Consider the following 26,636-nt stretch of genomic DNA (forward strand, 5'->3'; position numbering starts at 1 on the left):
AAACATCTTAAGAACCTCTTACCTTCGGACATTTCGGCGTTCCTCGTCAAGCTGTTTGAGAAGCTCGTCAATGCATTTGTTGGCCTCCATGTATTCCTGCCAGGAAGAGATGAGAAAAGCCAAAAGTAAACAATGGAGTCAGTGTTCAAGCGCTCACACCGAATACAGGTTAATTGGAAACACAGGCGAAGTCAACCGTCATCCTAAACGTTGATGCTGTAAAATCGTGTCTGGACTGTGTATTTCCTCCACTTTGTTTTCATAGATGCGTGAAGAACAGAACAGAAGTAGTTTTGAAAAGGTGCGATTAATCAGTTTAGTCTCTTTCTCTCTGCGTGTAACTCCAGAAGCAGCTCTTGGTATAACGGCTGGCCCAGAAGCAAGCCCAGCTGTGTAATGTCAGCTGGGAATAGTCCACACTCAAAATGTGTGCTACTGAGTTACAGCACGGACGAAATGAGCTAAGGCTAAGAGCAGAATGGAAAAAGCAGATGTCAGGATTTCTTGGCCGTGGCCTAATGATTTGCCTTTTAGTGGTCCGACTACATAAAGCAGAAGGGGGGGAAGTGCAACCGTAAGAAATGGGACACATAGTACCTCAACCATCTGGGTTTTCAGATATTTGAGGTCTACCTACAGTACATAACACAGCCAGTTGCGACTTGACGCTGTCAGATCAGTGCGATCTAAGTTTCAGACTAATGAATTAGAGGTTAGCTTGACGGCTCATGACGCATCTCCTGGGTAAACGGTTATCTCACTGGGACAGATGCTCTTCATTGATTTCTAGACAGTCTGGTCATGTGCTCGCAAAGTCTAATTGAATAACGGGGATTCCCATGAAGCGGTCACAAGTCCTGGAATCTCAGTGTACAAGGAAAAGTAGTATCTGTGAGCCATTTATTTCTCTGACCTCATAATAAAACCTTCTCTCGTATTCTGTTTTATATATCGCCTACCCCTGAGCTGTTTCTGTTCTCTAATTAGTCGATGGCAAAGATAAAGCCCATCCGTGAAACACAAACAGATTCTTTTGAAAAATAACTTGAAAACAAAAGAAGCCAAAACACAGCAACTTTTCGGAGGACCCCTGTTGTTATACCCTGAAAACGAAACATTAGCATGTGTGCAAATAACAGTTAGGTCTATATGGAAATGAAACTTTTGGAACAATGAGACGTATCAAAACAATGCATATTTCTGGGGAATTTCTGTGGATCGGGTGGATAAAAATAACAGAACCATATTACCATTTAATGCAACCATGAACAACAACACAACAGTCTGTCCACAAAACACATGTTTACAGGTCACGGTGCATCTTAAAGCCTTTATCACAGCTGAAGAACTTCTAATTATTTGCATAGACAGATTCTGACCTCCATATGACCCACCTCTGGGGCCCGACCAGACTTAAAGTACTTCTGCTATCACTGCATGAGCTTTTTTTAACCTGTGGCCTTGAGAGAAAACTCGCATTAGGCCAGATGTTACGAAGAACAAGCTCTGGTCTAAATACAGTAAGTGCAGTTGTTTCGTGTCCCCGCTCCTCCCACGGTGCCGCTCTCCCACTGCTGCTTCTCAAGCAATTATCGCACTTGATCTCCCATCTGAGACCGCCACTCAAAAGACACCCATCACCACCAGCTCGCCCCCGATGCCAGCAGACCATGGCAGGGGCCCAGGCGTCCTGCCGAGTCGCCAGTCAAGGGCACTCTGTGTGACCATTAGGCAAATAGGGCCGACGCCACAGCACGACAACAGATCGATGCTGAAAAGCGCGGAGCGACATTTTCCAATTCCTGTCAAACTTTCCGCTATTTAAACAAGAAAGACATCAAGTACTAATCTCTACATCATCATCATTCATTTTGACTTAATCAGTGCGATAAATCTTTCATTTGGAAGGCAACCAATTGCAGTATTAAACAACAGTGCCCCAAAGCCATCTGCTAGTCTCAGAGTGCCACTCACACCCAAGCTGGGAAGCCATTAGCGCTCAGCTAAGTTCCCAAAGTTAAATTTACTGTTGGCTCCAACAGCAGTTAATCAATAGCAAAACCACAGCAAATCATTCTCTTGATGCTTTTTTGAAGTTGTCCTAACTTAGGGGTGGATGGGATGAAGTTGTGAAATCTTTGTCTTCCAAATATCAGACCGTGGTGTTCTGCAGTAACAGCAAGCCTTGTGCATTATTAAATACAGAATGCAGTCAAAACCAGCATGCTTTCATTCCCACTCTGCCATCTCATCAAGAAAAATGTGTGACTTTTTTTTCTCAAGCAGACGAGAAAAACAGTCTGGGGTAAAACGTCCGTCTCTGAAAGACCATTAGCAACACGATCCCATAATGAGTTCGGCTGCCGCACAAAGGGGAACCTTCTTCATGAGAGCCCCATGTCAGGGGAAATATTTACAGGCCACATCAAACGTGAAGCAAAGCTGCCTGAGTCTGTGTTGTCATCGCGTAGACCTCTCCTAATGACAGGGCACTGAAATAATCCTCGGCGCACATGAAGGAATGCAGAGAATGCAGCGTGCTTGTTGTCATGTGAAGTGGGAGGGTATTTAAAGCCCAGATTTAAAAGCATGACTCGTATACGTAATGCCGCGTGTTATATCTTCAGCCAGGCATTATTTCTGACGGTTTTACGGCGCGAGTGAAAGCTGCACGGTTCCCATGAGGCCCAGGTACTGACGTGTAGACTGAATTTACTGACTTGAGACTTTATCGGAGGTATATTTCTCAGGACCAGTGCTCTCTCGCAACTGCAGTACAGCCCAACAATTCCTTACAGTGGTTAAAACGTCCTAAGAGCTGTAAGCTGCAGACGGCTGAGCCCCCCCCACCCCACACCCTGCTCACATCTAGTCCCCTCCAACTGCTCGTGTGCCTTTATGAAATTTTAAAATATGAGCACCGCCCCTCCCACTGCTCAGGCACTGAGGAGCAGGGATGGGGGGTGGAGGAAAAACAAGAAGACACACTTCTGTTAAAATCCACACAAACAGACAGTCTGACTGACACACAAACCAAACGCAATCTGTTGAAGATCAATGGTCCAGATTCTTCAGTAATAAAACATCAGATGCATTATTCATCCACATGAGGCCGACTGGCACGCTTTGCTCTTTCACACATTCTTAAAGATTAAGAGGGATGGAATCACATTCTAGACTGTGTCTGGTTCTTATATAGTTCTCTTTGGAGTTGACTGGAAAAAAAAACAAATAAACCTTAAGCTAGATAAAACTCTGACCCACTGGTGTGGAGGTCAAGGTGCCGTTCCTTGCTATGAGGAGTTCCCCTCCACCACCTTGATGTGTCAAAAGATCAAGAGGCTGGCGTTGCAGATAAGACACCTTGTAGCCCCTGAAGTGAGCTCGGGGGTCAGGACCCTGCCAAAGACAAGGTCACAACCTCCTCCCACTCCACCCTCAACCTATCTCTGCTTGCCACGAGTTGTGCACATACCGATGATGACATGCCAGCGTGGCCTCTGGGACTGTAAAACCAACTGCAAACCCTGAGCTGCAGGTTTGACAGAACGCGGAGCTTCCACACGGGCTCCTGCATTTCAAAAGGTTATGCAAATAGAATGTAAGATTCCTCTCTGCGTGTATTTTTATGGCACACTTGAGAATGAATTATGACAGTGACTTTTCAAGGTGTTGGGGATATATCACATCTGATACGACTGTTAGTCTTGGCCTCCTGCCAAAGACACGCCTAGGTTTGCAGACAAATACTCCTGCCATCCAATACTCCAAAGTTTATGTGCACATTGTCAGCAAAGATGTACACGTAGCAAATTTAATCAGCATTAATGAAAATGTATCCCCGTATGCCAATGTAATTGAAAATGACTGTGATCCTATCGTAGCGAGGTAATGAAATAATCAGCATGACTAATGGTGTCTGCCTGCAGATTTCTTGAAACCTGCCTCTGCTTGTAGCAGGTCTCTGCGTATCAGCCAGCCTCGGTTAAATTCATTAGTCTTATCAGCATGTTTTGAGGCTCGGTTCAGATGATCCGTCGCTCAGAGGTCTTCACTCACATCCCAAAGACTTGGTGTCATAGAATCAGGCCAGCCATCGAGCTCTCATATCCTCAGAGCCTGATAACTCAGCCGATAGCCCTGCTTTCTATCATTGGAGAGGGCAGCTACTCAGGTTAAGATGTGTGATTTTTCAATTGGGAAAAAGACACTAACATCTGTGTGCTGTCAGCTTGATCTGTCACTTGGTGTCAGGCTTGAAAAGAAGGACGACTGTTTCCTGGATCACAATGATTTGATGGATTCATAAAGGAAAAGGATGATTGGTTCAAGTTCGCCTAACCGTAGCCAACAATCTTTCCCAAAGTGTTTTAGTCGCCTAACCTTATACTTAAGATTCCAGTCCAGGCAACACCACACATCCACTGATTAAAACTGATCAGCCGGCCACGTCTTGTTTCTTAGATGATGAAGATGCATCTATTAATCAGTGATAAATACATTTCCTTTCCTGGAGCTGCTTCGAAAAAAGCCACCATCAGCAGCATCTTAACACAGATGTGACGGTGAAAAGACAGTAAAGTAAACGATGAGCAAATAATGAGTAGTGCTGGATTCAATACATTAATTCCCCTGAATCTCTTGTGCATGGCGGCAATTTAACACTTGAATGGCGAACTCCACCATAAGCTATAAAAACTCCTACATGGAGAGGTAATGGCATGAAAAATGATTTCATGAAAATCGTATAACTAACGTTTACATACTGACTAAACCTAAACATATCTTAACCATAGTGTTTTTGCCATAACCACGAACTTTCAATAGAGACTGTTGGCACTGAACATCATCCGTTTTGCAGAATCAATGAATCTATCAAACTATTTTGAAGACTGAACACAAATAATCAAGGCCCTTACAACCTCATAATTAATGAAGCGTCACTCAATAAATGATGCCGAAACTGAGCCGAGCACTGTACTGTTTAGTTGTACCCAGAACCTCAATGACCGTAGAGCTTCTGGAGACCAGACCAACAGAAGCTTTATTGAGTCGAGGACATCCGTGTAACAAATGCCTCCAGTGAGCAGGATATTCTTCATCTGCCTACCTGGAGGAGTGTCGGGGAATATGGATTACTTGAGATACAAAAGGGAGCCTGTTCATCATCTAGGGAGAGTTTCAGCAGTTTGGGGTTATCTGATGTTCTTCCTCCAGCAGCACCTACGGCCCGGGCCCAGCCCAAACATCAACACCTCGCCACAGTCAGGAATCCAAATCCCCGCAGATTATCTTTCCAAACATTGAGATACGTCCAACGCTCAAATAACCCTCCGTCTGTTTGGGCTCCTCCTCTGCTCTTTGGGTTTGACAGAGTGAGCCATTCATGCCTGTTGGGAACAGTGGCAAAGCTGTTCACCCTGTAAATCTCACAGGGGAGAGTTGAAAAAGTAGCCGAGGAATGAAATACATCGGACCTGACGTTGCTATTTGATCACTTCCACAGAGCTACCTGTGTGGACGAGCGGGTGAAGGTATACGCGAGTGCATGCATGTGCAGTTCTGACTCGTTGAATCAAGACAAGTAGGTAAACGTGGGTGGCAGTTGCTTATGTTTCAAAATAAAAAAAATCCTTTGTCTCTAAATCTCTCCCCTTTCTCTCGTGCTCTCAGCCTCAGTTTTAAATCTGCAAAAACACACATCAGGGAGGAGCGGTCGAGGAATGCTGCTTTTAGGAATAAAAACAAATACACACCCGCCGGTGCCGATGTTTCCAGACAGGATGGGAATCGAGGAAACAGGGAACGTACAGGGGGTAGAAGTCTGCGGTGCGCCCCTGCCCAGAGTTTTACAAGCCCGGGGGTTGCTGGGTTTTATTATCATCTGGGGGCCAATATTCAGCCAGGTGTACTTGGAAAGGGAGGGTGATTGGCGATGACAGAAATGAAAAGGAAACCTGGACCTGGAAACCCAGAGGAGCACAGGGAAAATAGAGAGGCTGCTGGAAGGGAGAGAAAAAAGCCAGTGAGAAGAAAAAAAAAGGATCTGAGAGAAGAGAACAACAAAGAAATGGGAGGACACCGAAAATTGGAAAGAAGATAAATCCTCATCTGTGTTGACAGACTAGAGAGGAGAGCCAAACGGTGTCAACAAACGCAGGCCATCGACTTCCCTCTAACTGATGAGCAAAGTAGCCAAAAAGCAGTACAGTGTTCATATTTGATGGTTTAATTCAATTACCTCAATCAACATTATCTGTAACCCTTTCTAGATGATGTCAACGATTTAATCCAAACATCAGTTGAGTCACGAACCAGAGGAAAGAGACAAAGAGCAAGGGGGGAATTAGAGTTGGGACAGTGACAGGGGAAGGGGCAGATCAGAGCAGAGAGTTGATATTAAACAGATGTTGGTTGGTTCACAGGGGGAAGTTGGGCTTCTGTTTATGCAGGCTTTGACAGACAGGCGCCGCACCTAACCGAGCCACACTGTAGCTGAAGCATTTGCGAGAGAGGGCCGATCTAGTAGTGATGACTCCGTTCTTTCACGGGAAATTAGGCACGTTACCGATTGAGTAAAAGGCCCTCGAGAGGATCCATTCAGCATTATCTGCGCCGTACAGCTCACCTCTCCAGCGATTCTCGCCTCTTCTCATTACAGTTTGATGGTATGCTTTGTGTCATCATGTTGGCCAGCGCTTACTTCACACTACGCTTTAGTAGCTTTGTTCCAGCTCACCGGTTTGTCAGCGGTGCCTTCTACAGGCCCAGGATTACACTCGGATACTGTAGAAATGTAAGCACAGAGCCCTAACTCATTAACCGAACTGACGACATCGAGAGAAAAAATAAAAGCACTACCGACTCTGCCAAAGCTCAGCTGTGACAATCTCATGACTTCCAAGCGTGTGTATACCGAGATATTTATTTGTCAGATTCCCTGACATTTCACGTGCATTAGCTCCAGGCCTCAGCTTTATCAGAGCTTCTCCGCTGTTTAATCCAGAGGTCTGATTTATTGACGGGGAGCCTGTCTGTGCGCCGAGTCTGCCGAACCAGGTGCCGGGCAGATGTCGACGCAAGCGTTGGAGGCAAAGCGTTGCATTCCTGCTCGAGAAAAGCATTAATGTCAGCTTGTGATTTTCCTTTCTCCGCGTCTCCCTGCCTCGGGATGGGGAGGGGAGATAGCGCCTGCAGGCATGCAAGCAACCATAACCGGGGAAATGGTAATGTGACAAGGAGGACGCGGTTTGTTTGCGCAGCTGTCATCCCGAACCCACCTGTGCCACTCATGCTTATCAGATCCACATTTTCCATCTGACCTGACAGCGACGGAGAGCGGATCAAGATACAGTGTGGTGATTTATTTTTTAACACGGGGGAGGTAGAGGAATAATAAGGAGGAAGGTGAAAAGATGGGTTGTGGTGACTTTTGACCTCTCCTTCAGGACTCAGTGCTATGATTATTCCCATGGTCATAAATAATTTCTGTGGCGATGCACGGGGGGTGATCGACGTGTTCATGCTCGGTGCATCTTTCTAGGTCGACTGCGGGGGTGGCAGCAGCCTCGGGGTTAACAAAACAGGCTTGTGGCCAAAAAGCGCTTCCCCAAACAGATTTGTGCCCCTGACCAACACAGTCAATGGAGATGCCCAGTAGCCGACATTACACACTGCAGTAGCCCTGATGAAGATGGTGTAAATCTAGGTAACCCCCACCCCCGAGGCACTGCTGTAAATAAGAATGTCCTGAGTGAACTTCCCCCGTTAAATAATACATTTACGTTTAACAATGCCTTCTTTTGTGCTTGTTCACTGGAGCTTCCATCTCAAATTGCCCTAAATTGCTGTGCTTTTGTTAGAAACAGTGAACATTTGAGGATCACAGGTAGTGGAGTTTATTTTTAAAAGGGTCAGTGTAAACTGATATTATCAGCCAAAGCCATATAGCAAGCCTGCAAAGTAGAGATATTCATCGGTAAGCCTGTCCCTCTTTCACATTGTCATTTGACCTTTTATTGACAGTTACAGCTAAACCAAATAACATACAACCTGAACATGAAATGATGTTTTACTTTCAGCATGCAACCGCCCTGTAGAGTTTGCAACCGTTTGTGAAACGTGATGCCGCCACCATTTCAATGTAAAACAGGCTCCTTTATAGCAGACAGACTACAAAGCTCAGTGGAAGTTATTTTGTCCTTATATTACAGTTCCCATGTCAGGGCAGCGATTTTGGCTTGAAGAGATCGTCTGCACCCGACTTTAGCTGCATCTAATTCATGGGTCAATGTGAACAAAGACCTCTCAGTGCAGCGCACTCCGTCAAGTGATCTGAGAGAGGACTGAGAGTCCAATAATTCAACAGCATAAAATATTTAAATCGACCATCATCGACTTTTGAAAGGCATTATTGAAGCCTATTTCAGGGGGCTTTCTACAGTCAGAGCTCATCCAGGTTGGGAAGGAATTTTAATATGAATCTGGGGCCAACAGCACACTGTATTTACACAGTTAATGGTACTAAATCCTTGTTATCATCTCAAGTGGAGTCTTATTTTTAGCAGCCATATTTGTTTTATTTCTTCCAGATGGGAGCCGGGGAAGAATTTGACATGAGTTTCTGTTTAAGCCTCTCAAACGGAGTGACATCAGTGGACTTGAATACTCGCTTGTCACGGGATTGAAACATATTGGATTTCTCTGTGTAAAGAACTTTTGAGGGCCCCCCCCAAAAAAATATGAAACAGCGTGTCAAAGGTCTATCTGATAAATAAATCAAATTTCCATCGTTATCATAACCGAGCGCCCTAACAGGAGCCTCAATTCAGATATTTGTTTGTATAGAAATGTTGCTTTGTGGATTTCATATCCTGAGACGTTTGAGATATTTTAGGATCAGAATGTGATAATTACGCTACTGTGGGAAAATGTCGCAGAGCAAGGACCCGAACTTCCTTTGCTTAGGCCAGCTATTTGCTCTTACAATAACAACAGTGTTCCATCATTATTATTTGTTTACTCAGCTAACCCTCTTTATCTGGGGCAGGCCCCTTTTAGCGAACGCTCTCGCATTCTCTGAACCCTCTGGAAGCCATTTCTCAACCCGGGGCCCTCCGATAGGCCGATTGAAGTGAGAAGCGGCTTCATTTTGAGGGGGTCACAATAGCTCACCGTCAGATGCCCCCTACCCCTGAAAGCATTACCTTCAGCATGCGAGCCGTGGCGTTACACACGTCCTGTGTGATAGCGGCATTGTGCGGGACATGCTAGGGCCTTCTGCATTGTTCCCCTTGTAGGTCAGAAGATGGATTGACCACATTGGTCCTGTTATTTATGGAGATGAACAGATGAGCTATGCTCCCCATGGTAGGCTAGAAATGTCTTGTAGGGACAACAGACATGTGGAGATGAAACATTTTCTGCACAAACGATCAACAGATTCAAGGAATATTTCACCCACAAAATTACCATACATCACTCATGTGGACAACATTGTTTTTCTCGCATGCCTCCGTGGTGAACACAGAATCCAAATATAGAGTACATGATGCATGAACAATCTCACATTTACGAGTCCGGACGAGTTTTAAACAGTTTTAAATAGTGAGGTTTTAGCAAAGATGCATGTGTTCAGGAAGGAATGAGCATGCGACTGGATGAATGAGAGTTGTGTGTGTGTGTATCCGTTTGTAAATGGACAGTTTGATGTCGCTTGATGTTGATTTTATGAGGGAACAAATTGCTATTTTCTGTATCTTTGTGTTGCTGGTCAGCAGCCGATACCTGATCACATTGTTGGTGCCATGAGGCCTGAAAGGGACCAACTAAGTCCATCTGAATGGAAGCCTGATGAGAAAATAAAGAGCTTTCACCATCGCCTCATTCCAGCATCATCTCAGTACTTTCTGCACATAAGAGGTCCATTTACAGTGAAACTTAACCTGAGACCATTCAGATGCTTTCCATGGTCCCAGTGTACACATGCAGGAGTCCAGCCATGCAGGCAGTAGGGGAAGTGGGTCAGGGGGGGAAAGGCTTAATAATGCACTAATTCAGCTGGTTCGACTTGAGTCTCATATCCCCCCCCTCCTCAAAGCTCAGGCAGGAATGAGACAGAGGAAGGGCAGGAAGACAGAAAATACAGGAAATGCCTCCAAAAGAAAGCATGTTTTTCTGTGATTGAACTAGTGTAGCTGGGTTGTACTGCAATATTTAACAAAGAGTAAGTATGGACCGCTTTGTTGGGCTGTTAGCACTTCTGACCCATTTCCTGCAAATTGATGACAACCCCAAAGAAATGAACGTAATTAAATAATCATAGGAATCATGTTTGCTCTACATAATTTCCTGTGGAAATCCACAGCTCCTCCAGCTGTTGTGCCAGATGGATGTTGAGTTGCAGCTCGATAGCCCGTTGGCTGCCACGGGCTCCCACAATAGCCCCTCAGTGACCACCGTGACCACACACAAAGACAATCGTTGACCACTGACACGTCAGACAATCAGCCCTGAGGGTCAAACGATCCTCTGCAACGCATCCTTCATTCAATCCTGCTCACCTGAGGCTCAGTACGCCTCATAAAACCCCAATCACTCCTCTGATGTCTGGCTACTGAGAGAGGATCCCGGAAAATCATTGAGCGCCACAAGCACATCACCATAAAGTTGAGTTATGGACTCATGAAAGGCATGCAGATCATATTATCTCTTTAGAAAGTGACTGAGACTCAATAATGTGAATGGCTCCAGCCAGCCGGATGACTCACACAGACAAATGTTACTACATGCAGATGATATTGATTCTTCTCGTGGACCTTTTGTACGAACAGCCGGCCTTTTCATGACAAAGAGCCAAGCATCCAAATGACTTCTCTCAAGAATCAATGAGTGATATTAAAGGCTGGAAATGCAAAACAAAGAAATGTGTATTGTGTCATGTAAACAAAGTTTTGATTCTTAAAACACTTTAAAATTTGTTGCAAAATTTCTGGAATCCTGTTGGCCGGATGAGGACGACGCCAAAGGACTTTTATCAGCGAGTAATTGGATCTGCAGAAATGGCAAATCTTCCAGCCGGCAAATCTTTATAATGGTGCCCCATCAAACAGCTCCTGCATGAATTTCTCTCCAATCGTAGTAATGGCTCTGTTCTGCACCACCTATTGATACTTGGCATTTGAGATAATGTGCGGACAGTGTTATGATGAGCGCTCCCAAGCCCTGAGATAACACAATTGAATACCATGTGGAAATGCAAATTGCTGGCTTGATTTCTAACCTGCAGCGAGATTAGGAAACTATACTGTGTTAGCAGGCAGGGAAAAGATCAACACAGTCACCTATCGGCCCTGACAGCACCCGACTCCTCAAACAGTGGGAGTGGCATGAAGGTCACTGCCTCCTGACTGTGAGGCGGTGGTGTAAGTGGAGCCGGCAGGCGGATGTGGTGAGCTGGACTATACTCAACTCCCTCTTGCCGACTTTTCGCCAACTGGAGACAAGGCTAGCATCAGCCACAAACGCTTCTGACAGAGCGCATTAGCCACGTCAGAGAAGATCAAGTTCCCTGCAGACAACACCTTATTATAATGCAACACACTGCAGCAGTTTGAGGCAAGGCAGATCTCTCAGCGTTCGCTGTGTCCGCTCTGTTGCCGTGTTTGCATATGAGCGAGTTCCAGCGCAGGATATTGTGGAGAAACATCGGAGGGATTGCCTCATGCTATGAAAATAACCACTGGACGTTTTCTTTAAAACATGTCAGACAGAATTAAACCCATGTTCTCACGATGAGCAACAAAGACCAGGAGGGTCAGAGGCTACACAAACTCTACCCACCAATAGAACACTGAATATCCAACAAAAAAACAATAACTCTCATCAAGTGGGTAAAATTGCCCTCGGTGCTTTCTGGGAGATAAGAGCTCATTATGACACACAATTAACAAACTTCCACATGGGGCTACAGGCTTCCCCTTAGGGCTCCCACCCTGTGACACATCACACAGCCAGGCAGGTGATCTTTTGTTTGGAGGGGAGATGATGACTCACAATGTGTGCACAATGTGAGAGAGAGAGAGAGAACAGGCCAGAGAGAAGCAGAAGGGATAGCAAGCAGAGTTTAAAAAAGACAAAAATGAAAGACAGCTGTGCTGCAGGCTTTTCCCCAGTGTATAGACAATATACAGGAGCACTATTGTATTGTGTCTAGCTCTGCTGCAGGGAGCTGACAGGGCCTTTAAAGCTGCAGAGCTGTCTGTACTCAGAGGCCGTCATCAATGGAAAAAGCACAGGGGACCAGAGGACGGTCGGTCAGGCCACTGCAGGGACACAACCAGCAGGAGCACCTGGTGTTCACTATGACACACACACACACACACACACACACACACACACACACACACACACACACACACACACACACACACACACACACACACACACACACACACACACACACACACACACACACACGGCCTGTTCAGGATGTATATTTGCTCACACATGAACAAGCATTGATAGCGTATTTGAGTTGACATAAATGCACACGTAAGCAGGCGCACACACACACTGAGGTGAGACATTTTTGTGCTTTGTCATTTTATTTAAATTTTTTGTTTACGAAGAAAACTGAAATTTCAAGACAACTTATTTCACTTCATTTGAGTTTTATCCTAAACTCTTAATTTCTGAACAAAACGCCAAAAATGTTGTCAAACCGACGCCACCCAAACTGCTCTGGTAGAGGAATTGGGCAACAGTGTTTGGGCACATTATCAACCGGTCACATAAACGTGTGTGAGTAGTAGTTGTTGGAATGGGATGAATATTGAGCAATACGTGAAACCTGATTAAATCCAAAACAACCTCAACCATTTTTGGGTGAATAAATGTGACGGTGTCTGTCAGCAGTATCTGTAGCTAGTTTCCTGTTAGAGCGGCTTACCTTCAACAAAGCAGACACCTCACTCTCTGCTGAGCAACACAACCTGCCCAGAAACCAATGTTGCGCATTCACCGTAGCATGAGTAACAACATGACCTCAATATTTTGGAAGTGTGCTTGTGTGTCTGTTTTGGGGTGGAAGCTGTTGAGGCGGCGGTGGTGCTGGGAAATTAATCCATGCAAAGCTCTGAAGCTGAATTTCGGCTGTTGAAAGCCAATAAGGCAGTATCAAAATGAGGGCAGAGTTAATTAATCATCTCGGCTTCCTTTTCATGGCCCTCCCATGACTGTCCCGGGGGCTTGTGCGAGTGTGTGTGAGCCACTGAAAGCAAGGCAGGGAAGCAGGAGGGTGGTGCAGGTTGCAGCTGGGGGATATTAGCATAAAGTAATGTGAGCCAGCAGACTGCTGAGCTCCTGTAGGCCTGATGCAAAGCTCTCAGGGAAAAACAGGAAACTACCAACCAACACCGGCTTTGTTCACTGACCACCGACACTAAAAACGAGATTAGTTTCTGATGTTGCACTGATTAGGAACAATATTAAACACAATCTTTTTTTTTAATTCAATTTCAAATGCGATTGTGGCCGAGTGGAGATCAGTGGTTGGATCCCCGGCTGCAGCTCCGCTAGTCGCATGTCGACGTGTCCTTGAGCAAAACACTTGACCCCAAAATCGCTCCCGTAGTTGTGCCTACGGTGTATGTGATAGAATCTGTAAGTCGCTTTGGATCAAAGCATCTGCTAAATGACTAATGTAATTTAAATGACCAAATCAATGTTTTAATAAAATAATAATTTATAAAATAACATTTTTTATGCAGAGAATTAATACTTTTGTTTCACAAGAACTCCCTGAAGCAGTCTCGCCACCATCTGTAATTAGAGTTAATGTGTTGCAGCTGTGAGCAGCTCATCTCTTTGTGCATTGCAATGTGGCTCGGCAACACAAACAAAAGTGTCACTCATTCATTATTCTCCATAACCGACGATCAGTAAGTTGACATTTCAGACACTTATGAATCATCATTTTGTGTCATCACTGCCAGGTGTGCTGTCGCACGGCACTCATTTTTGCACATCAGATGTGACGTATTTGGGCTCGTTAGTAATCATTCCTCCCGTCTATGATGGCTGTCAGGAGATCCCCTCCTAACACGACTCCAATGTCTTCTTTGTACCTCTTTTTGTTCCCACAGTGTTTTCCTGCTGCGCAGTGATGGAGACACAGTAAACTAAAGGAAGAAAGTGGCTTTAATGCACATTTCTGCAGATTGGCTCTCATAACATTATTATATTTTAATAATGAAAGCTTCCAAAGTTCGTTCTATTTTCGGAAAACATGAATATGGGCAAATGCGTGCTGATCGGCTTTGAGTCCGTTGTTCTTATTCAGGCATAAACTAATTGGGTTAAAAATATTTTCATGATTAATTCTAAATCATTTACCCTACGAGGGTGCTGATTTAGTTCATTTATATATGTGCAGATTTCTTTTCCCCCCACCAACCATTTGATTTGTTGGAGTGTAAGATTTTATTTGGTTTGCTACAGCCCCGAGAACAAGGACGTTGAAGTCAATGATGGAGTTCAGAAGGGATCTCCTCAAGAGGAATGATTGCAGCAATCTCAATATTGCTTTGAGACGGGGTTGAAAAAATGTGAACCTATCCTTTAATTGTGTCACTTTTGCAGTATTAAAACATTACAAACTCAAAACACTCAGGATTAGCAGATATTATAGAAGTGGGATGGAGCTCATGCTCTGCTGAACACTTTCATAACAGTGTCGGCTTGCAACTCCATTACCACACAATCACTTTGACAAACAGTGGAAAAAAATGTGAAACACAAGCTGTCCCCAGCAAGATTCTGCAAGTGGATATCAAAACGAATGTAAACCAATGGCTGCCCTAAAAGAACATAATCAATCTAAAATGGTATGCTTTGGATTATGTACTTATTAGCTAATGGGTCGCAGCATGAAAAACACCCTCTTAAAAAGAGATTTGCTTTACGATGACTAAGTCACGAGGAGTGGTGCAGTCTATTCTTCTGTTGCCACGGGCAGGTTGAAAAGGCTTTCATTTTGGCAGCACAGGCTCAGCCGGCTGAGGATGATAAAGAAGAAGCACTCCTGGACTTTTAAGGTGGTTTGCACGGCGAAAAGGTCTGCATTCACTTGTGGCCTCGGTGCACGCAACGCTCTCATTCAATCCATGATAAAAGCAATGTAATCAAGAGAGTCTCTTGTTGCCCTGACAAAGCTTTATTTAGTTTGAGGCTTTGAGTGCAGCCTCAGCGCGGACAAACGTCACAGAAATATGATGGACGGTGCAGAACATCAGCCAGAATGCCAACATTCATGGCACAATGCATTACAGCGAAACAGAAAGAAAGAAATCAGTCTTGAAGTATTTTTGCTACATAGAACTCTTTCAGGCTGGAAAAAGGCTCAGTGGGTCAGTGAGTGTGTGTGTAGGTTTGGGGTTGTTGGGGGGGGGGGGGGGGGGGGGGGGGGGCTTCTAAACGGAGCACAGGGAGCGATCTGGGCACAAGGAGAAGCGAGCGAGTGAAATAAGATGGAAAAATGCAATCATGCATCCCGGGCCTCTCCAGCTCCTCGTCGTCGTGCCCCCCCTCCCCGCCCTCCCTCCACGAGCCATTAGTCACTATCCAGCTCCTGTTAATGTAATTAGATAAAGGATATATGGAGCCTCGGAGCTCGGCCGAGACATTTGTCTGCATAATTGTGTCCATGCGGTGGCAGGCTAAGAACCCCAGGATTTCCACAAAACACCTCTGGCTCAATAATTCAGAAGAAGTGGAGGGAAGAGCGAAAGAAGGAAGGAGACTTGGAGAGAAAATGGAGAAGATAAAATAATCTATTTTCTTTCTTTTTTTAAATCTTGTGCTGTGTTTCCAAAAGAACACAAATGACTTCTTCTAGACAATTCAATAAGACGAAGCACTTAGGACATCATGTCAGCAGTATCCAAAAATTAAAAGAAAGTCAAGAATCAAAGCACTTTAAAGCATCTTCAAACAGAGGTGATATTTTTAGATCCTGCTGTTGCGACACATTCAAATCCCGGTTTCTCCCCCAAGCGCACACACACACACACACACACACACACAATCATATCAATGCATACACACCGCTCATTAGGCAACCTGGTAATAAACTGTCAAATGTCACAATCCATCTCAAGCATGTGTGCAGATGGCAGGCAGGTCTCCTGATTCAGGCCGTCTGGAGATGTATCGGAAAACATGAAACAAGCTGGATTCTCGCACGCAATTAGTGGTAGTCGCAGCTTGTCAGCTAGTGACCTACATATGGAACATGGAGAGATCGCTACACTCGGTGCACCACACAAGAAGTCCGATATTCCTATACATTTGACAAGCATGGACACACACCGTGTCAGTCCAAAGGCAAAGCCTTCATTTTCTTTTCTTATAAATTCCTCTTTAGAATTGGTTTTGTATTAGACAATTAAGAATTTAGTCTTGTGAAATGCACTAGTTTTGTTTAACCAACAGTCAAAAGATATTAAATTTACAGAAAAGCAAAGCAGCAAATCCTCACATTTCAGGAGATGGAACCAGCTTATCATCTTTTTTGCTTCGACTTAAACAATAAATCTTTACTATTTAACCATTTGTTTCAGCACAAAAAGGTTAAATATTGCATGCACACACCAAATACAAACTTGTACTTCACTTGCTTCCTGATGAAAATTAACTTTCCCTTCACCGACCCTCCCCCTCGGCCTGCACCTCTCACCCTGGGCAATTCCTGTCTCCTGTCTGGGCACTAGCGCTGTAGGTGGTTATGGATTCGGGCGGACTGGAAGGCAGGATGTTAGCCCGATTATCACCCAGTCAGACCTACTTGCAGCTCCAGACAGCCTGCCTCCTGCCCCAGATACCTCCTAGACAGATAGAGGGCTGGAAGGGATGGAGGGAACCGGAGGGGAAACGTATGGACCGAGACTCACCGCCAGCAGCTCCAGCAGGGAAACGTTTCGGATCCTCCCGCAGACCGACACGATGCCGTGGTCTAAGAACTGGCTCATCCTGCGTCCGCTTTTCTCGTCTGCTCGCCTTCCTCTTCTTCCGCTTCGTTCGCCTCTTCTGCCCTAACTGCCTTGCTGAGTCTCAGCTGCTGCCTGCCACTGTGTGCATGTGTGTTTGCATTTGGCAGTCTGTGTGTGTGTGTGTGCGAGTAGGAATGATGATGCAGCAGGCAGCCTTGGCAGCGAAAAGCCTCGTCTGAGTTCTCGTCTCTCCTCAGCAAGGCCACATCAGCTCTTGTCAATATTTAACCAGCAAGTCAGCTCGGATTAAATCACCTGGGCAAGACCAGCTGTGGTTAGCTGCCCGGGAGAGCGTGCCGGTTTTCATGTGTTTGTGTGTGAAGCAGTGACTGGCTGGTATTTGTGAACGCGTGTAACGACATTAAACTTTAACACGAGTCAAGAGAGGAGTTTAATTCAGACTCCAGGGCGGCTGTTTCTCCTCTTTCTGAGACTACAGCTCCTGTCCAAAACTCACACTCAGTCATGATGTGGCTTCTGAACACTGGCCGCTTTACTTATACTGCTGCTGCCGCCACTCGGGGAGATCTAAGGTAATGTAAAGACAGACTTGGCAGCGGAAAAAGCTTAGAGAAAATGTGTGTGTGTTCATGCAGCTGACTGGCAGAGCGACAGGAGTATCAAACAGCCAATGAAAGGGCTCCTTGACTTTTGCCTCAGGAGTGTTTTCCCCTGTCTCCCTGTGACCGCAGCGCCTCAGTTTGACATCAATTATGTCGTATGACTTGTGAGCTCTGGCAGGAAGAGAGAGGATCCCGATCCAACTACTTTGTACTGGTCAACACACTTCTCACTGGGAAGACGTGCGAGTCAGTGGGGGATAAAAGTGGGAGGGCAGTTCTTGTCTTAGTAAAACACTCTTACATTTAGTTGGTGATTTGGTTTCCAGGAACTTCCAATGAACAAGCAAGTAGAGACTGACAAGACACAAAGCTTTGGAGCTTCAATATCTACTATGAGCTACTTCAGTGGAGATTCAGTCTTAATTAAAGCGCCATCTCCCAAAATAAGCAACGTTTTGTCCTGCGGAGAATTGAGCCCATGACCTGTGTCTATCACTGTGATTGATGGGAGTTGAGTGACAGGTGGTGCTCCTGCTTAAAACGCAGATTACTAACTCATCAGTCAGCAGGCGCCTGGGCAAGGAATTTATGACAGTCGCTTCACAAGCTACCGAGGTAACGCAGGTGTAAAATCAACGCCCTGAACGCATTCCAGTAAGTGACTAACTGTTTTCCATCAAAGTGCCGTGAGAACTTAATTTAATAAGAAAATGACTAAGAAACTATTGTGCAAGCAAAGCCTACTTTCACTGCTGGTTTGAAGATGAATGGCTGGATTAGAGCTAATGCCACCAGTCATCTGTGCATCAAACCAGTTTGAACCATTATATAACAGCAGTCAACCATTTAAAGCAGAAGACACGATGAGCGTTCTATCAATTAAATGAGCAACTAGGTCCATACAATACGATTTTAATATGCATCCATTGGTGATTCATGAATGCTTCATTTGTCAGAGAGAAGGCCTCGTGACACTAATACCCATATAATGATTTTGGTCTGGGATGGCCAGAAAATTGAATCTGGGTTCCCGAATGACTGACTATTTTGGTAATGTGTCCTAAGCAAGTGAGACGGTCCATTTATCAAAGCCTCAATGAGATTAATGGTCAAATAATATAAATAGAATTTAACAAATTACGGGGGATTATTGTGGTTTGGAATAGCTGTGAGACTACGCCAAGGTCGAAATGACTCAATACTTCATATACTTTGTCAAGTTAGAAACTATTTGTAAATTACAAGCAGTTGAGTCAATCTCTGTGAGAATGTGCTGAGCAAAAATAAACTGGGTTCCGTAAACACCACCCCCCCCCCCCTTTTAGCTTTAACCTCTAACCCTTTAAAAACAAAGAGGTCACCAGGTGCCAGGAAGCACCACTCCTCTGAACACCTGGTAGGAACTCACCATACAAGCCCGACCAGTGTGTGAGACGATTACCCTGGAAGGCATCTTTTTCTGCCTCTATAACGAGCCTGTCAGTGTCCTCAGGCAACACGTGTGGTAATGATGCCGACTCACAGACGCAAGGCAAGCTGCAAAATGGAGAAATGCTCGTACGCATCAACATATGTGAGCAGACATCCGCTCAATCTCGCACGTCTGCACACAAACTCGGCCGTCATCAATCAACCCGTATCAAAAACAAAACAAGTGAGGCCTTGAGCATCAAGTGTTGGTCTGTAAAGTGGTTTCTGTATGTATTTAGTCAGTGGTCGGCGCTAATGCGGAAACATGTAAATATTTCCCTGGACTTTGCAGGGAGTGATTCTAGGATGTTTGTGGCACTTCCCAGACCACCAACCAACACAGGGTCCTGTGAAGACGCTGAAACACGTCGTAGAACTGAAGGGAACTGCAAAAAAAACAAACAAGTAGTCATGTGACAGCCAAACATTCAAATTGTGTTTCGTCGCTTGAAAAGAAAAACATCAAAAGAATCTACAACAAGCCTGGCTGCCCAAGGTTTTTAGCCGTGGTCTCAGAAAACCAAGCATGAAAGAGCTCTCAGATCCCAGCTGAGGGTTTGGCTCTGGGCCTGATGAGGATGTGATCACAGGGTGGCCACTGTGCAGGAGAATAGACAGGACGCGCCAACCGACCAACCCTCTGCCTCTCACACCCACACCCAGTCTGCCAGGAGACCATAGACCGAGTCTATCCCGCCCCAGCTGCAAGGTGGTCTTCGCTGTGCTGACAGATGCAGCCCCTCCTCATCCTCCTGCTATCTGCCTCTCCTCGTTCACCGGGGTCTTAATCTGCACGTCCAATCCTGTTAGCTGCCCTCTGCCAGTTCTGCCTTGTTCAAACCCAAACCTGCAGTGCCAACATTGGATCCAAAGATGGTGCCTCATCTGCATATGATGAACAAACGTCCCCCAAGATGGAGCTTCCACGCCAGGTGGACAGGGTTCTCACCCTGAGATAAGCTCCACTGACTCCTGTGTTTAGGATCAGGTTTCAAGATTCTCTGCTGAGACAGACTTCTATTTCAACACAGTGAACCCAGAAAAATAACTTTTTTACACACTTACCAGTCAATCCACTGCTGAAACACACCGTGTTCAAGGTTTGTTCATTTACATGCTTTTGATGTGCGGTTTTAATAATTCATCACCACATTATAAAAACCAAGGAGACATGTTTTGTTATACTTCCAGGGTTGAATGATGAACTACAGGAATAAAAAATACATAACTTCTTCAAGACATCTGATCTTATCACACCTTTTAGTGTAAAACTGGCAATAATCAAAAGTTACCACTGAACTATAAACACATCATGTTTTTACTGTCTCCTAATTGAGCGTGATAAACTTCCACTTCAGCCCCGAGTAAATCTGAGGACACACTGACTGACAGATAGAGAGGACTGTCTTCACCTCGTTCCTGCAGACTTCAGTCCTCTGTATTCCCGTCACTGCGCTCTTTTGAGGGAAACCACAGGGTGACTAGAGATCGGTGCAAAGCGCTAATGTTTGGGCAACAAGGCATGTGACTCCGACTGCACGTGGTCACGGTTTCATCTTTGATCTCCTTTGGGAGAAGAAAGTCCATAATTTGCACAAAGGACGATCTCATTGGACGAGGGAAAATGGACGTCCAATTATAAAGAGCTGACACAAAGCCCTGAGAGGGAACACACACACACACACACACACACACACACACACACACACACACACACACACACAGAGCAGAAACTCAGTGTCCTTCTCACTACAAAGTAAAAGCCTCCTCAATTAGTTTGGAACAGACAGAAAAGCTTTCTCTTTTATTTTTCCGATTGAAGTGTCTTTGATTGAGCGACAAGCGATAACCCCTTAGTCACAGATAAAAGCGAACATCAACCTACAGTATGTTCAGCAGGCAAATTCATGCATTATCATTACTGAGGCATTTGAGGTACACGCAACTTGTGACACGGGTCAAAGACTTCAGCGCCCATTAGCAAGCATCAGTGTGTCATTGGCAGGCAGAGAAGAGGGTTCACATGCCAAGCTGAGAATAAGCAGGTCAGCTGCAACGCTTGGCTTCACTATCACCCAGAGGTGGGAGAAAGTCATTGTGAAGCACGTCAGAAGCAAATCTCAGGTTTTTGCACTCAAGTCCCAAGTCCTACATTTTGAGTTTCAAGTTCTAAACAAGCTATGAAGCACTTTTCACCAAATGTAATTTAAACATTTGCATTGTTAATTCTGCACGTTTTGCATCCTGCGATTCTTTCTTCATTGAACACCGTGTAGTTTTGCACTCAAACTAAATTGTCTTTGGTATTATTTTCTCCAACTGCCGCTCCCTGACGTAACATCAGCTCTTCGTGGTTCTCTTCCTGCAACAAACGTCGATCTGGGAAATTAAGTGTTGACTCGCTGGCAATGAACAGCGTTAACGTCAGTTGATTCAGGAAATGAATTGATTCGTGGCACACTTTAAAGAACACGCTTTTTTATCTTTGGTCTCGGGGGAAGCTGTCAAGTATTTTCATGTCAAAAGGCTCAAGTCCGTGTGAAATCACAAGTCATTGGTGTTGAAGTACAAGTCAAGTTGAAAGTGAGTTTTTGATTCTTCCAAGCCAAATCAAAGTCATCAAATTTGTGACTTGAGTCTGCCATCACCCAAAGCAAAACGGTGCAATCCTTTGCTCTACTCACCTGAAATAAATCACAAAGCTCCAGTCAAATCCCTGCAAATGCCAAGAAACTACATTTCTGACATCATGTTGTGCAAATGACTACTCCTTCACCTAACTTCTCTACACGTGATGCCGAGATCCATAAAATATTGGATAATTGCCCTAATAAAAACACAGGCTAGGTATTAACGGGGTACTGCCAAATCTCATTACTTGGAGGTTGGAAAAACAGACGAGTGGCTCATATCAAAACAGCCTCGACAATTATTAAACCAATTTTACAAGCGAATGGAGGCCGCTTAGTCTTATCCACAGCGTGTGGTTGGATATGGGGGAAGCCATTGGGATTCAGACTGGAGTCTAGGGAAACGCAAACGCTGTAATCGCTTTCTGGTCGGGCTCATGAGAGAGTAGACGGTTCCCATGAGACGAGGGGAGGGGGAAAACGCCACTTCTTCTGCCTCCCAGAGTTTGCTGGGTTCCCACACCCTGCGGCCCCGTGGCTACCCACGCGGCGAGCCCAGGTATGCGTGGTATGTCACCTGCACGCTGAGGGAGCTGTCAGAGTCCCGGCCAGAGGCTGGTACACCCCTGCTGAGAAACTTGATTTAAAACACTCAAGATGAAGTGTGAGAGACGGAGTGCTCTGAGAGAAAAGAGGTAGCTGCTCCAAGAAGAGGCTAAATCTTGTTATGCAACCGGCTCCCACCCAAACAGTCCAATCAGCTCTGGCTTCAGAACCACACTTTACACCGGTTGCTCAAGAATCAAGCCGACACACTGAGTGAGCACAGAGTGAGCACTCGTCCCCTGAGCTCTGGCATCTTGCAATGCACATGGCGTGAGAACAGGGCCCACGCCGAGGACGGCATTGTCGGTGGATTTCTACTATATAATTACACTCAATTAGTTTGAGCTTCTCAGAAATAATATCAAACCTCGCCATTTGACTGCCTGACTATGTGGGAGCCAATCAGATGCGGCTGAGCATTTCTTCCCATCCAGCTAAAGAGCCTGCTCCCATGCTAAGTTTTATGTCTCCATTATGCATTGTAACAGCCAGCTGTAATGGGCTGTGTGTGTGTGTGTGTGGGGGGGGGGTGAGACTGAGGAAATCAAACCTTGCCAAGTGGACACCATGCTGGCATACCATCCAAATCATTTGCACTTAAATTTAGCATAAACCAAACTAATTTGTCTGTTGTAGAGTTTGTTTCTTGGACAATTTTATTGTCTTACTTTCGCCGGTGGCGAATGGTCCAGTGAAACAAGTTGCAGCCTGATATAACAGCATGGCAGCAAATCAGCACGTGAAAGACTTTATACGAGGAGGAGGCTTGACAAAAGCCAGGGGGATTTAGCTAAACCCAAATACTTTGGGGATAAACAGGAAAGCACAGCTACATGCTGTTTATTCAATACAAGTCACAACTATGCAGCAAGCGTTTAATCAGTAATGTGGTGCACTTGATTATTAACCCTCCCCTGCAGAGTGTTTTCAATTTGGCCTTTTGTTATCAATTATCTCTGAGCATGATTGCACTGCTGCACACATTATACACGTTGGCAGGGAAGACAGTGTGGAGGAGAAAACAAGGACATGCTCTCACCAGTTTAGGCATCCTTGGGTTGATGAGTATTACTTCACGGTTTGAGGAAATGCATTCGACATTAGATAGAAGCACGAGTGGCTCTTTTGTAAGATGGAAATGAGACATTTGCAACAGACCGACCAAGACAAAGCCGAGAAGACAAGGAGATGTGGATTCTTCACACGTGACAGGGCACTCATCATATCCACTCCAACCACCAGTCACGGTGAGGTGATTACATGCTACTTCAGACGTGCCGTTTAGCCAGTTTAGAAGGGCCTTTCATCTCAGGTTGGATTGGCTCTTGCGCCAAAACTTTCCAACAAACACAATCTGACAGGCCAGGTGCACATAGGTGTGAAAATAGGCAGAGTCCAAGCACTCTGCACGCTCTTCTCTCTGCAGTCCTTCTCATCAGAGCACGCGCTAGAAGATGCTGGTTACCTGTCAATGTATTTCAGTTGAATAAAAGACATTTTGACATCGCCACAGAGGATACTTCTTACTTTTAATTTTGAATGAAACCGCTGCGCTAGCCTCCACTGTATAGGACAGAGCTTTGACAGAGCGTCTGCCGTGACCTAGATAAAGATGGCTGGCAGCAGCTAGCAACAGCTCACAGACCGTCCACGGCCATCGGGCTCACCGTGCGCGTCCCTGCATGACGAAGAGAGTCTCATCCGCAGGCGGGCATCAAATGATAAAAATAAATAGAGGCAGCGAATCAACCCAGCAACACAGCCGTTATGTAATGCAAATGGTGCCCCAGTTACATGCGAGTGCTACTATATGTGCCGTTACTCTGGGCCATCCCTGAGCTACATAACCTGATCCAGATTAGATGGTCTAACACGTCCTGCTACAGGAGCCGAGCACTGCAATGAAACTCATCAATAAGATGCCAATAACGCTGACCAAGGGTCCACTTCACTTAAAAACATGCAAGGCCACACACACACGCTTCGTTCAAATAAGTAATTGACGTAATGTCATTGTGTCGTTTGATGTATCTAGAGTAACACGCACATGCATACGCACACGCAGGGAAATTCCCTCAAACCTAGACCGCATACATGGAGGAAACATATGCTGGCTCAATGCATTATGCATGTGTGAGGTAGTGGTCCTGACTGACATTCAAGCCCCACGTTCACCAAATTACCCGAAGACGATTGATAGAAGCTTTGTATGAAGCTAGGCCATGTAATCCATCCAAAGAAGAGCAGACATAAATATTTGACCTGGTCCACAGCTGACATATGGTATTTTGTCTCAAGCTTTGTGTGTCAGCGTGGACTGAAAATCTGTCAGGGGCGTCCCTGGTGGAAAATCTCTCTAGTTCATCATCCGACCAGGCCGTGAAACACATGGAACGCCTTGTGAAAGCAACAAAACAAGGCCAAACATTTTTCTGTGTGAAACAGTGTAATCTACCGCAAAGAAAGCTGACAACCTTGAGACAAAACGCAGCAGGCAGCCTTCTGTCACAATGCTGGATCACACAGGGTCATCTGTCCAGGTCATACCCCACGTTATGTAAAGCAGACTGGCCGATAACTGGTTCACAGGTGATTGAGAGGGAAAAGCGGAACGTGTCGTCTGACAGAAACCCTCTTGTGTTTCCTCAGATGCCTGAAAAAATAAATGTATCGGAGGCTCATATCCTCCCAGGAAAAGGAGTGTTTACAGGACTTAGTAGGTTTATCTGTGCCAGGGCCAGCAGGGCCACGAGGGCCAGAGACATCATGTCCCCCCATCAGCACTGGAAGGATAAAGACCAAAGTTTGAGTTTAGAGACAAACTCAGTGGCCTCCGTCTGAACTCACTCAACCACAGAAAGGGTGGACAATCCACAAATTGCTCTAAATTACTGTTACTTTATAGCATTCACAATAGTCCTGATGTTGATCTCTGTGTCATTGATTCATGATTAAATGACAGGGAATCTTGCTGGTATGGTATGCAGAGGATCTAGCAATTATGAAAGAGATATTTCAGGATATGTGTGCATATATTAAGCAACTGCATTAATTTAACTTGAAATAAAACTGGGTAACAAACTTCAATCAAAAGCAGTTTGCACTCTTCCTGGTTGCCCGTGCCATGGAATTAAAATCTGCACACCACCAGATCTATGCTGGACCTTTACCAAAGTGCTCTGGGCTTCCTCATGTCCCACTATTAAAAACAAGCCAGCCCCCTTATGCTCCCGCTGCCCCGAGTGAGAACAAGTCATTGGGGGAGAAAAAGAGTGAGGACAGAGCGAGGCAAACGATGGAGCAAGACAAAGAGACGGAGTTGAGTGAGGGTGCGAGAGGAGAGAAAGTGCGTGAGAGATACAAGAAGGACGAACATGAGAAAGTCAAATTAGTTCACGAGAGAGGAGGGAGGCGAGAAGAAGGAACAAAATGAAAAACAGTGGGGGGGAAATGCATGCATGGATAGTCGAGTGGACACATGTGAGCATGCTGAATCATAAACCCATATCACAAATATGACCTACTTACATTCTCCTCACAGTAAATCAGGTCGCTGTGTATCCAATTAAAGCAATTGAAGCCAGAGTGAATCTCATATCAACCAATAACTATTAATGATAGCGATAGCGTTCGGAAAGCCTTTATGAATCACAAAGTCAACAGATAAGAAACGGCACAAAACGGCAAGTAATCGCCGCCTGTGTCACATTAAGTTACTCATTCACAAAGCCGAACCACTGTGGATTAATTATAAAGTAGGAAGTGTCTGATTCAAGTGTGTCGCTCCATCGCTCCTTCTAGATTCACCCTCACGTTGTGGTTTCAGGAAATGATTGACAGTTTTAGGCAGATACATTTTTGATGTTTTGGGGATTGCAGAAGTTATTTCGCGGGATGGGTATTCATGGTTTAGTCCCTTGGTGTATCTATGTTATGTCGGTGATCTCCAATGAGAAGCTATGACCAGAGACAACTGGACGAAAAGTCAATATGGCCATTGTATGTAAAGGGTAAGTAGAAAAAATGTAAACAGTATGCATGGATAGGTACATATCCAGGAACTTTGAAAGAAGATCGGTTCACCAGAGCAGCACTTTAATCACTCAGGCTCTCTTGCATGTCAGCAGTGGGTTAACATAGGTCAGCAGCAAGTCATAAAGTCAGGTCACATCAATAAAGTATGTTGACATCGTTCAGCTTCATTAAAGCCTCACGCTCAGAGACATGTGAAACAAACTGCACCATAAACAACAAAATCCCGCAGAAATGCAGCCTTTAACTGTAGATTACGTCATGGTTTTATAGTGTTTAAGGGGGTA

At 45.1% G+C, this 26,636-nt stretch overlaps 1 protein-coding gene across 2 annotated transcripts in view; it reads right to left on the reverse strand.

The window, feature by feature from the left end:
* Nucleotides 1-26,636, reverse strand: part of LOC306715347 (nck-associated protein 5-like) — a 118,277-nt gene that overhangs the window by 77,300 nt on the left and 14,341 nt on the right. For both annotated transcript variants that reach the window (XM_079185674.1, XM_079185675.1), the window contains exon 3: nucleotides 23-96. In XM_079185674.1, the coding sequence (XP_079041800.1) occupies nucleotides 23-96 (74 nt within the window). The remainder of the gene's footprint in view (nucleotides 1-22; nucleotides 97-26,636) is intronic.

This window comes from Pholis gunnellus (assembly GCF_910591455.1).
Source record: "Pholis gunnellus genome assembly, chromosome: 24".
Lineage (NCBI taxonomy): Eukaryota > Metazoa > Chordata > Actinopteri > Perciformes > Pholidae > Pholis > Pholis gunnellus.